General features: G+C 37.8%; 1 protein-coding gene across 15 annotated transcripts in view; it reads left to right on the top strand.

Moving 5' to 3' along the window:
• Nucleotides 1–13,778, top strand: part of CELF2 (CUGBP Elav-like family member 2) — a 1,044,777-nt gene that overhangs the window by 944,893 nt on the left and 86,106 nt on the right. For all 15 annotated transcript variants that reach the window (XM_043965366.1, XM_043965376.1, XM_043965377.1 and 12 more), the window contains one exon: nt 9,566–9,700. In XM_043965366.1, the coding sequence (XP_043821301.1) occupies nt 9,566–9,700 (135 nt within the window). The remainder of the gene's footprint in view (nt 1–9,565; nt 9,701–13,778) is intronic.

Below are 13,778 nucleotides of genomic sequence, written 5' to 3'. Positions count from 1 at the left end.
TCCATCTATACAATCCAAAATAAACTGAACCTCTGTTTGTCCTAGCAATGTTGGCTTGCCCACGTACCCTACAGTTCACATTCCATTAAATAAGTTTTCCAAAGTGTTCATGGCTTTGTGTAGGACCTCCTCTTTAATTGACTTTTAATTAAGCTTGGGCCCCTATAAGATTTATGAAATGTTACAGAATCTTTGTTTTATCGTTTCCCCACTTGCTTCTATGATCTCATGTGTCAAATAAATTCCCATTCCAGTGACAAGCACAGGTTAACATAGAGTAAAAGCTATTCTTCCTAATTCTTTTGCTCCTTTCAGAGCCAGATAAAACATCATATCAATATCCTGGTTTGAGCGTGCTTGTTTAGACAGCATTTAAGACCTATAGAGATGTTTTTCGCTTTGCACAATTTTTCCATTTCAATCCAAAAAAGTTAAATGAAGATATCTGCTCAGTGAATTAGGCCTTTAGCTGGGGAAGAAAAATACTGTGCCATGTGAGGGCTGCATTTTTCCAATTTCCCTTTCTGCTAACATCAATTTTAAAAGATAAAAAAGTTTTGTTAATTTGGAAATGTTGATGGACCTAGACTTTGAGTCTAGGTATAAGTGGGGGGAAAAAAGGGCACACCTTGTGAAAGCAAAATGAGTTTCTGGGTTGTGGATGTCTTATCTTCATTATATTACATAACTCTCAAAGGTGCTAACTGGAATGCAAACCCCTTGCTGAAATGAGGGATAGGATAGGAAGGAAAAGGGGGAGAGAGGGAGAGAACAGAGAGGGAGAGAGACAGAGACAGAGACAGAGACAAAGAGAGACTAGAAACAGAGAGAGAGAGAAATAATAGATGTAGATATGGGCGCACACCCCTGTGCGTGCACATATGCATGTATGTGTATTTTTAACTCGTAGACAGAGGCACAAATCCATCCTGCTTTAACCCACCAACTCACAACTTGTCTGGGCTCTTAAGCTGTAGATTCCAGAAATGCCATTTAAGCCTGCTATCTCTTGTCTTGAGGCCTCCAATATCCCAGTGTCCCTGCTTGAAGTTCACAGCCGGCTGTAGTCAAGATAACTAAATATTATCAACTCAGGAAGGAGACCTGCAAAAACTCCCATTTTAAGAAGGGAGGAATCACAAGGCATTTCTAACTAGTAACTTTCTGATTCACTGAAAGATGAAGAAATAATTTTGAAATTCAAAGTAGAGAGACTCACAGATTTGGAGGCAGTAATTTAAATGCCATATGTTAGCACTAACACATAGAAAAGTTGTTAATTAATTCAGTCAGCCCTGAATCCAGGTGTGACTTTGACAGATTGTACACCAGGGTGTTAGCAGACTTACAATTAGAGATAAAATAAAAAGACTTTTTTCCCTGACCAAAAAAAAGAATAACCTTAAACAACTTAAACAATTAACCCTTCTCTATTTGTTCCATGGAAGGGACAATATGTTTACAAAGGTCATTGGCAAACACTGCCAGATTTATATTAGTTGACTAATATTCTTATTGTATTTGAAAGTGCTTTTTGGTCATTTTTTTTTTAATCCTTAAGGGAGAAGAAACCATCCAGAAACTATGGACACAATGTTATTAACTGTATTTGTCAAAATATATCTACAGAAGCTTCCAAGAAGAGTATATGTTATACCTCATAAAGAAATGTTTGTGACAAATAGGGAATTCTCCTTTTCTTAAGTCACGGAAAACTTGTGGACTACAATAACACAAATTTTTATTAAGTGCTATGTGCTAAGGTCTGGGGATATAAAGTAAGGCAAAAAAATAGTCCCCATCCTCAAGGAGCTAACAGTCCATTGGGAGAAATGAACATGTATAATAACTACATGTATACAAAGTAGATAGAAGATCATGTTGGAGAGATGGCACTAGCAGTTGGGGGCGGAAGGCCCAGGGGAGAGGCTTCCTGAAGAAGGGGATTGGAGGGGAATCTAGGTCTAATTTTCCCTATTTTGTTGTCAGCCCAAATATATCCTCGTTGTACCTCAAGAACTGGAGAGAGACTGTAGCGGGTAAAAGACTCTTGTTTCCAGAATCTTATGTACATTAAGGAAAATAACAGCACAAGTGACAGAAAGGAAATTATTTCAAACAACTTCTTTCAGATAACATATGAAATAAATGGTATTTTAAATAGACTATGCACAATTTTTAATTTTATTGGGCAGGGTGGGGGAAGGGCTTGATTTTTCTTTTATCTGAATCAGTGCTAGCATTCAGGTAAAAGAGACATGCTCTTCTCTTAATTGCAGGGCTTGGCATATAGTAGGTGCTTAATAATATTAATATATTGACTATTATTGACTCTTTACCCTCTTCACACTCCACTCTTCCTTACTTCATTGATTTCTGTGGGTTAGGGTGGGGAACGAAGAGTAATAGCATCAGTCTATCAGCCTGGAGCCTGCTAGAACTGAGATATATACATACGTACATACATACATACATACATACATACATACATACATACATACATACATACATATGTGTGTATATATATATTTAGTGTTTTACCATTTATAAGGCCTTTATATTCTCTCATAGTTATAGTAGAAAAAATCCCGGTTCCATAGTAATGATAGCTAACATTTATCTAGCTCTTACTATTTGCCAGAGATTAAGTCACAGTCATAGAGATTAAGTGACTCTTCCAGAGTCATACAGCTAGTAAGTATCTGAGACTGGATTTGAACTCAGATCCTATCTTCCTGAGGATAGAGCACCATACCCAATGTCCCAGGTGGCTGGGTTTAAATTCTGGCTAAGCTACATACTACTTTTGTGACATGGCCAAGTCAGTTCTCTTTGAACCTCAGTTTCCTCATCTCTAGCAGGAGGGGAATTGGGGCTAAATAGTTTCTATGGTCCCTTCCAAATCTAAAGCTGTGGTCCTAAAACCAGCCTTGTAAAGTTGTATCATTTATTCATATCCATTTTACATAATAGAATTTAATTTGATAAATTTCTGAAACTTAAATTTTTGGTCTCTAGTAACAAGCAAACAGCAAACCAGAAAGGCTGGTTTACTTAAAACAATTGCTATTGGGGGCAGCTAGGTGGCGCAGTAGATAAAGCATCGACCCTTGATTCAGGAGGATCTGAATTCAAATCCGACCTCAGACACTTGACACTTGCTAGCTGTGTGACCCTGGGCAAGTCACTTAACCCTCATTGCCCCACCCAAAAGGAAAAAGAAAAGAAAAGGAAAAGAAAAAAAGAACAATTGCTATTTTCTGATTATTCACCTTTGGGAAGGGAAAAACATCTTCACTTTTTTTCAACTATACTCAGGAGCTGGATGTTTAATTTACTATAAAATCACCCTCAAGCTGGAAACCTGCAAATGGTTTTAGCTAAGTGACATAATTATAGGTTTACAAAGATCAATTGGGAATTTGTCATCTGCTGTTGTAAAGAATTAGAACCAAATTCTTCTGGATTTGAACAAGGGATGAGGCATTGTCTCTTTAAATTATCCAGAGGTAGGTTCCTGCTTTCTTGGCTTTCAGGAGAGGAGGAGAGGAAAGAGCAAGTATGACTATACCTGGAAGGTTTTTCCTTTCCCATCTCTCTTATCTTAATTAGTTTCTTTCTTCTTTTGTCTCATCTCCACAAATACTCCATAATCATTTAGTTGAAAAGGAGCAGATTATATTCCCCATTTGCTTGAAGAACCCTTTAATCTCAGGTTACCTATGACTATTCTGATTTTGTGGGTCAAAAGACCTGAGTATCAAAACACTCTTAGGGCTGATGTGCAAGCTACATCCTGGTTTTATGCCAACTGGTTTTAATCTCCCAATACTCCACCACCATCACCACAGTTTAGTGAACAATTGGCAAAATAGTTTTACTAGAAGTAAACTGTAATATGAAATCTTCCACCAACCAACCATATCCCTAGTAATCAAAGCAAGCAAGTGATCTGTACCAAATCACACACATCCAGGAGCTAGCAGAGTGAAAACTTGAAAAGTTGAGACTCTCTCAAACATTGGTCTTTTAACTAGTGATCTCCCTTTACACCAGACTGCCTCTCTCCAATGAAAATAATGAAAGTATTCACTGTTCAGCAGAACCAGTAGGACAAATACAAATAAAAGACAATAAAAATACCAATCAAGGAGACACAAACATGTATATAACTAAATATCGATTTAGAGAAACATGCTGAATATCAGTGAAATTTAAATAGAGATGCCAAAGTGACATTATTTATTAGAGCTCTTCCTTATGTTTGTGTTTAGTTATCTATCCTTTGGGTTTCTGTAAAATATATATCTCAGTAAAAGAGTATTTCCCTTGAGATTGTCTTGGAAATAGGAAGACCTGAGTTCAAATCCAGACTCAGACAATGAAAGAGAATATAAAGGCATGAAATTGATATCAAAGGTCTTTAGAACTCTGTCCTTTGATGCCACTGAGGGTCCTAATGATCTAGTCCAACCTGATAAACCTGGATCATCCCAGGTAAATCTGACATGGAGATCAGAACTGGAATCCAGAATAATCCCAAAATGAGACTAAGTAGGGCTTTCTGACTCCACCCACAAGTTCAACAGTGGGGCAATCTGGCTCCAACCCAAAGAACAAATTCAGAAACTAAAGCTGGAGAGATTTTTGATATCTGATATCTTACATTTTCTTATGTTTTGCCAATCCTTTGAGTTTGTGCTAACATTTCTTGCTGAACAAATAAAACACATCAACCAGTATAAGAAGCTATAGAACTATAGAAGCCTAATAATCCAGCCTAGAAGATGATAACTTTATGATAACTGTAGCAATGACTCCAAGACAGAAAAATACCATAGATTTTCCACAAGGATTATGTGAATGCTTAGAGTTAAGAATTCAGGAGTTTGTTTTTTGATGAAATAATAGCTCTTGAAGAATGGAAAGAACAAATAGTTTAGATGAGAAAGATGTAAATCTTACCAAAGTAACAGAATATCAGAATAGACCAAACAAATCAGTGACTCTTTAAGAGAACAAGAAACATTAGAACAAACTCAAAGGATTGGAAAAATATAAGAAAATGTAAGATATCAAATATCAAAAACAACTGACCTAGAAAACAAGTCAAAGAGAGATAATTTAAGAATCTCTGGGTTCCATAAAAACCATAATTTTTGTTAAAGAATAAAGCATGGGGTGGGGCACCTAGGTGGCACAGTGGAAAGAGCACCGGCCCTGGATACAGGGGGACCCGAGTTCAAATCCGGCCTCAGACACTTGACACTTACTAGCTGTGTGACCTTGGACAAGTCACTTAACCCCCATTGCCTCACCAAAAGAAAAAAAAAGAATAAAGCTTGGAAACTATTTTAAGAAATCATAGGTGACAACTTCCCAGTTCCACTAAAAACTAGAGGGCAAAATGAAGCTAGACAGAATCTACCAATTACTTCCTGAAAGAAACCCTAAAACAGAGAGTCCCATATATTCCCCAATAAATGCTGTGGCTAAAATCCAGACTCCACATAAAAGAAAAAACATTGTCAATATCCAGAAAGGAGTTCAGGTTCCAAGGAACCACTTTTCAGGATCACATGAGATCTAAAGATCTGGCAGTTTCTGCTCTAGATGAGATGGGATCTAAGAATATAATATTCCAAAATAAAAAAGACAGACAGCAGCAAAAAAGACTTATCCAACAACACAGAAAAATAATCTTAAGGCAGGGAGAAAATGGATCTTTAATGGAATAGAGGACTTTCAAGTATTTTTGGTGCATAGAGCAAAGCTGAATAAGAACTCTGAAATCCAAACTCAAGACTCCAGAGAAACCTAGAAAGATAAATGTATTTGAGCAACTGGAAGGAGCTGAGTGATGCTATAATGTTAAAATTCTAGTGAGGAAAAAGAAACAAGTGTCCCTTAAGAACCTTAAAGTGTACAAAGGATATTGAGGAAATTAAATAAGAAAAACAGAGGACCAAAAGGGTTGGCAGGGGTAAGTTAAGAAAGAATAAGTATGGGAAGTTCTAAGCAAAACAATCTTTTTGATCCTTAAGGGGGTTTAAAAGGAGGGGTGTGGGGGGAAGCAAACAAATAGGTGAGTGTACCCATTAATTAAAGAATTACTGAGTAATATGAATGTAATGGAATATTATTTCACCAAAAGGAATTATGAAAGAAATTATTTCAGAGAATCTTGGCTACTATGATTTGATGATAGTGAGGGGATCAGATCCAGAACAGTTTATATGAAGTGGTTGTTGTTTAGTCATGTCCAACTCTTCGTGACCCTTTTTGGAGTTTTCTTGGCAAAGATACTGGCGTTATTTGCCATTTCCTTCTCCAGCTCATTTTACAGGTGAGGACACTGAGGCAAACAGAGTTAATTGCCATATAGCTAATATGTATTTATGTGAGGACGGCATTATTTCAAAAAAAAAGTTAAGACTTGAGAATTCTGGCCTGTGCAATAACCAACTATGCCTACAGAGACCCAATGATGAAGCATATTCTTCATCTCCTGACAGAACTCTCTCTGGACTGGAAGTGCAGAAAAATATATAGATTTTTGAATATAGACATGATGTGGATTCCTTTTGCTTGACTATACTTATTTCTTTTTGATGACTCTGGATGAGAGAGTGAGGCTGATAACTGTGAGTAACTCTGCCTCATTTAAACCCAGTTCACATGCAAATCAATAATCACTTCTTGATGCCACTGGTCCTCTTCAAAAAATAAACAAAAACTGCAAGGGGATTTCTTTGTGTTGTTTATGGTGTGGGAGAGGAGGGATGATTAGAAATAGCGATGACAGACTGAGAAAGTATTGAAACATTTTTTCAAATGAGTAGAAAAGAAAGAATGAAAGAATGAAAGAAAGAAAGAAAGAAAGAAAGAAAGAAAGAAAGAAAGAAAGAAAGAAAGAAAGAAAGAAAGAAAGAAAGAAAGAAAGAAAGGAAGGAAGGAAGGAAGGAAGGAAGGAAGGAAGGAAGGAAGGAAGGAAGGAAGGAAGGAAGGAAGGAAGGAAGGAAGGAAGGAAGGAAGGAAGAAAGGAAGAAAGGAAGAGAAAGAAAAAGAAGAAAATGCATGGGGGCAATTAGGTGGCGCAGTGGATAAAGTACCAGCCCTGGATTCAGGAGGACCTGAGTTCAAATCTAGCCTCAGACACTTGACACTTACTAGCTGTGTGACCTTGGACAAGTCACTTAACCCTCATTGCCCCCCCCCAAAAAAAGAATAGAAAGTAGTTCAAAAGGAAACACAGACAAGCACAATAGTTTTGAAAATAATGGATTGGGGGCAGCTAGGTGGCACAGTGGATAAAGCACCAGTCCTGGATTCAGGAAGACCTGAGTTCAAATCCAGCCTCAGACACTTGACACTTACTAGCTGTGTGACCCTGGGCAAGTCACTTACCCCCCCCACACACACCATTGCCCTGCATCCCCCCAAAATCTACAGAAAATAATGGATTGAATTTATTTTATATTCTTTTCTAATGCAAATTATGCAAAATGGAGACTCAGTTTCATCTATAATCCATTTTTTGTGTTCTATGTATAAGGAAATGTTCTTTTTTGGTCTTTAAGGTTTTTTTTTAAAAGAAGAATTTTCTTGGGGAGGGGGGAAAGAAGGGAGGGGGGAGAAAACTTGCAACTAGAAATCTTATAAAAAGAAATGTTGAAAATAATAAAATATTTCTATGGAAAAAAATATAATCAAATCAAAGAGAATGTAAAAAAAAGGATTTATGTTATTATTGCCACCATTGGAAGAGAGGTCTGAACTTATGCTTTGGTATAGAAAACTCCCTCTACCAATATTATCAACAACTATTCTGCAATTTAGAGTCTTAGAGAATTTTCAGAAGCCACTAAGAGATTAAGTGACTGACCCAGACTCACAGAACTAATAATATATCAAAGGCAGGATTTGATCCCAGGTCTTTCTTAACACCAAATCCTCTACTGTCTTTATTATTATAAACAATCTGGGGTGACACAAAATTCAACTGCCAGTAATCTCAAATTGAGGGTGTATGAGAAGAAACTTCTTAACCTGATCAACTTTCTGATACACCCGTGTCTTTTATCTTGAGACAGACTACATATTGTTAAAGGTCTGCTAATATATTTGGGAGGTGGGGAGAGGGTTGTAGGAGCACAGTAGAAGTAAAATCTGCTCCTTGGGATGTAAATGAAAAGCTCTTAGAGCCTGTCAAATGCAAACCTCCCCCTATGAAAATCATCCCCCATAAGGTACTTTATAATGCTAGGCAAGGAGAGGAATCATTCATTCAGTCAATAAGCATTTATTAAGTTCCATGTGCCAGGCATTGTACTAAACCCTAGGGGTACAAAGAAAAGCAAAAGACACTCCCTGCTCTCACAGAGCTCACAATCTAATGGGGGAAGCAGCTTGAATTTAAAGGATTGGAATTTGAAGGTTGTTATCAAACCTTTCCTTTCTTGTAGAATAGTTTCATCAGTAGAAAATGGCTCTTTTGCGTCCTAGAGTCATTCCCAGGGAGCAGTAGCTTTTTTGGTTTCTAGGCTGAGTTGATCTTCCCTTGGATGAGAAATGATGGGCCAAAGAGGCTGAAGGAGACTGGTTTGGGCTCTGTAGGTCAATGTTGTAGAAAGCAAATTAATGTGCTAATTATCCTGAAAAGCATTTGTTTGATTTCCTGCCCTCTCCCCCACCCCCCACAAACTCATCAACATTACTACTCATCAATGGGAATGAGGCCCTGTCTTATTGCCTTGGCATCTTAGCATTTTTCTGTCAGGGTGCTGGGCATTAAAACTCTTTCAAATTGAAAACCACATTTCCTTTCCTTAAATGATTTTAGACAGAAGTTTTCATTCACTCATTTCATTACCCCAACTTCTGTTTGGTTTTCCCTCCTAACTTTTTCCTTCCCTATCTTTTTTTTGGGGGAGGGGGAGGATTAAGTGAGAAATCTTAATTAAAAGCTGTACAAAAATATTAATGCTGCTATGAAACAAAAGCATGTTCCATTTAGTACTTTTCATAATTTGCTAGATGTATTTCTTTTGTTTATTTGTAGGCACAAGGAAGAAGGGAGAGGGAGGGCACTAAGCATTGTCGTATACATGATTAAATATAAAGACAGCACATTTACAAAATGATAAATGACCTAGAAAAAGCAAAGTGGGAGTGAAGGGGCATAAAAGGGTATGTGGGGAGGAGGGGCAGCTAGGTGATGCAGTACATAAAACACTGGCCCTGGATTCAGGAGGACCTGAGTTCAAATCTGCCCTCAGACACTTGACACTTACTAGCTGCGTGACCCTGGGCAAGTCACTCAACCCCCATTGCCCCGCAAAAAACAAACCAACCAACAACCCCCCCAGAAAAGGGTATATGGGGAGTTGAGAGGGAGGGAATGAGGAGCTTCTATGTATAAAGTGTTTGAATTAGTGCCTATCCTCAGTTTCAGAGTCAGGCTCACATGATTGGGACTTGGTCTGATGTAGTAATGAAGCATTGATTACAGGGGGAGAAAAAAAGATGAAATGGCCTTTGATCATTCATTATTTTTATCTCCTAGCTGTGGAAGACAGAAAATTGTTCATAGGAATGGTTTCGAAGAAGTGTAATGAGAATGATATCAGGGTGATGTTTTCTCCATTTGGCCAGATAGAAGAATGTCGAATCCTCCGGGGACCTGACGGGCTGAGTCGAGGTGAGTGTGCCGTCTATAAAGTCTCTTTCCTTAAGTGCTAATTGGAACTCTGTGTCACAGTCAAGGTAGATGCAAGCCACTGGCTACAGCTAGAGGTTACCCTGTAATATGTCCCATGTGATGAAGTTATCCACCTGAACTTTTCACCATAGCTGAAATGATCACCTTTTATTTCAAAAGTCCAAAAGGTCTCAGTGCCAACATATTAACTCATGTTATCACTCTGTTTGTCCAATGGAAAAGCTGTCATAGAACTCTAAGAAAACACATCCCCTTTTTGATCCCAGATTGTAGTTTGTTTTCTTAGGCCTGGGGGAGCTAAGGTTCAGAAGGGAGAGATATTGGTTATTTGTGGGTTTTCATTTTAGTCTCCAGATTTTTCTGCCTCTGCCAGAAAGAAATATTAAGATAATTACAGACTCTTTGATAGTGATACAGACCAGGAAAAACTTTGGCATTCAGATGGTGCTCCACAGGGCCTTGGATTCCTTGTCCTTCCTGGAGCTATTAGAATCTTTCTTTAGAGGGGACCATCCCAGAGTCCCAAGTATGGAGAGGCTTTTAACAGATGAAGAAATCATTAAGTTCTGAACAAGGACTGTTTTCTGGGATTGTAGGATCTAAGGCCTTGTGCCAAAATATTTATGAAACCAAGCTTAACACTTTTTACTTTTTTATAATAGTTTTATAAGAAGCTCTTCAGAATAGAGTCAAATCCTGATCTCTCCCCAATTATCCTCTTCCTCATCTCCTTTCCTAACCCACTCATTTATTTGAGAAAAGGTTAGGAGTGATAGCAGAAAACATTTTCAACACTAGGATTTCTGTTTTCCAACCCAGTCTTGGTGGTACTCAGATTCAACAAATATTAGGTACCTGTTATATATGCACTAGGGAGTTCAGTTTACAAAGATAAAATAAAAAGATAGTCTCTGCCCTCAAGGAGTTTACAATCCAGTAATTAGGAGAATGAGAACAGTATACAAGTAACGAAAATATAATTTGAAAAGTGATTAACTGCGAGGAGACGGACACGAAACCATTTTTGCAGAGATGTAAAGTATCTTTTCCACCCTTAGTGTGTGGTCTCCATTCCATATGTAGGATGTTTATCTTTTTATAAAGCATTTACACGTGCACTTTCCCAATGACTGATTTCTTCTTGTTCTCCGCCCCTTCGGCGATGGAGCCATACTCCATGTCACATAGTGATAAAGTGACCACATGGAGGCTCTTTTCCATTCATCTTACCAGCTCTAATTGTGTTTCAAGCCATATGGGACAGAGTAGTCTGTTCTTCTGACAGTAAAGTATTGTAACGTCAGCTGCTACAATCCAAAATACAAAGTCTAAAATCTTCCCACTTATATCCACCTACATAGCTCCAAAATGGAAGGAGACACCAAAAAAGAAAATGACAGGTGGTAGAACAGGCAGGGCTTTGATATGCCTATATTATTTTTGAAGGTGATATTTTTAAAGAGAGAACAGGAGGCACCACAGAAATCACAGTTTATGCATTCTCTGACAATTGAGATTCTTGTTGTCACTTAACATTCTCTGAAAAGCGGCTGTCTGCAAGCAGCATGGAACATGGAATTAAGCGTGACCCTTGGCTTCCAGGTTGCCAATCTAAGGCAAGAATCGAACTGAATCAAAAGATTCGTAGTCTGGGGGCAGCTAGGTGGCGCAGTGGATAGAGCACCGGCCCTGGAATCAGGAGTACCTGAGTTCAAATCCGGCCTCAGACACTTAACACTTACTAGCTGTGTGACCTTGGGCAAGTCACTTAACCCCAGTTGCCTCACTAAAAAATAAAAAATAAAAAAAATAAAAAAAAAAGATTCGTAGTCTGTCTATAGGACCTCACCAAAGATAAGTACTAGGATACCATAACAGCCACCCAATGCTGCCTTGGAGTCAACCATTTGGACGAGCTTCAGGGAATCACAATGATACATTCTTCCAGTCACAGCTGATCCCATTCCACTAAAAAAAAGTATAAGCAGACTGTGATGAACAAAGAGAAAGTTGGTGAAAGGTAGGATGATTGAACATTCCAAAAAAAGATGTAATGTGTAGTTAGTGAAGAAATCTGAAATGGCATCACAGCCAAGTAGTTAGACAGGTCCATCATTGCTCACTCCTCTCTGCCAACACTTGGATGCCGTTGTTATATACCACTTTCTGTGGTACAGGAGACAGACGCAGTGGTAGTCTTAATAGAAGGTGAAGTGGGATACTTGGGACCGAAATTCATCCATTGACTCTATATGTGACCTGGAGCTTGTCATGAAAGCTCTCTATGCCTCAGTTTTCCTATCTGCAAAGTACAAATATAACTACTTTTCCCTATTCATCGATAGGTGGTGAGGATCTGCGAGTTAAGAATGTAAAAAGTGTGTGAAAATACTAAATAAGTACATAATTAAAGTACTAAATATATATTGTTAAAGTACTCTGTACATGTCATCATACATGTGGTTTAATAGTGAGACCTTAAATATGAATTTTAATCATTTGAGTTATGCTTGATTGACCTGGCCAATTTGTGAAAATTTCTGTGCTTCCCATTTTCCAACCTACTGTTAAATGAGATCCATAAGGAATAGTAGGCCACAACATTGGAACATGCTATATTTAGAGCACCTTTTATTAGTAGTAATTCTCTTTTAAGAGGAGGTTTTAGGGCAACCTAGACTCTCTTAGTAAAGAGGACAATGGTGCTTAATAAGATAATTTGCTTAATTTTATCTGCCATTTAGTTGATGAACCAATACTTGACTACAAAAGCAGTCCATTTTGGAAATACAGTTGAAGAAGCTCAGTGATCCATATTTTACCCATCGAGCACTGTCCAGAAACATAGAGCATCCTCCTATCCCCCTTTTAAAAGAATATTCATTTTTGGTGAGTTGATACTAATCCCCAGTAGCAATAAAATAATCAATCAGTAATTAATAAAGCTCATTTATGGTTCTAAAATGTAAAGACAGACATTGGTATGCTTTCCCCACCCCAATTTGTGGAACCCAGAGTTGTTGGGGTTTTTTTTAATACAGGGACTACTCCTGAATAAGTGTATTTGCTAAAAAGAATAATTATTTTAATGCCCCTATTTTGCTCTTATTAAAGAATTACAGTTTTCAATCAAATCTTAATAAAGCATCTTCCATTAGTGGTACAGCAAGCAGACCAAAAAAAAAAAAAAAAGGCTTTTAGCATTTCTGTTCCCAACTCATTACTGCCTCAGCTATTTCAAAAAGAACACTGTTTTTAAAAATTAAATAAAATAAAATAAAACCAGGGTCTACTTGAAACATAGTCCCTGTTTTTTTTAATTAGGGAGCTAATTATTCAATGAAAGAAATTTTAAACCCATTCATTTGACTATGGCAAAAAATTTGGTTTAACAATTCGGTTATTTTTTTCCTATTTTTTTTTCTCTGATTACAATAACAAGAAAAGAAGCCATTTTTGTTTCTCAATCTCTAATTTTATTCCTACATCTCTTTTCCATATTAGTATTCAGCTGAAACTATCACCAGTAAGTGTTGCTTAGTAGCTGCCCTGGAATCAGAAAAGACATCCCCAGGATGAAGTAATGTCTAAAATTTTTGGCCTAAAAATCCCTTTGACCCAACCACCCCATCTGAGTATATGTGGAGGGGGAAAGGGTATGGATCCAAACTTATGATTTCATTGGTATAAGGGAACACCCAGTGAAGGAAACTTCATCTACCAGTATGGATTGGTAATTCATCAATATCCCACAGTCTTTAAGAGAGTTGCCTGGGGCATGGAAGAGACTAAGTGACTTGCTTAGGTCACATATAGACCTGGGGCTGTAGTATAATGGAGAAAGGGCTTGAATTAGATCTTCCTGATCCCTAAATTATCACTGTACCACCACCTTCTTCCAGCAAGTGCTTTCTATAAGGAGCTAAGCATGTCAGAGGAGTAGCCATTAACAGGACTTCAGAGAAGAAGGTCCTGCCGTAGTCCATCGTGCCCAGATGTTTCCATAGTGTTAGAACTTAGTGTGCCAGCCATGATTGCTTTAAAAAAAATCCAAAAG

This window comes from Dromiciops gliroides, chromosome 5 (assembly GCF_019393635.1).
Source record: "Dromiciops gliroides isolate mDroGli1 chromosome 5, mDroGli1.pri, whole genome shotgun sequence".
Lineage (NCBI taxonomy): Eukaryota > Metazoa > Chordata > Mammalia > Microbiotheria > Microbiotheriidae > Dromiciops > Dromiciops gliroides.
This window is presented reverse-complemented; position numbering and strand designations above follow the sequence as displayed.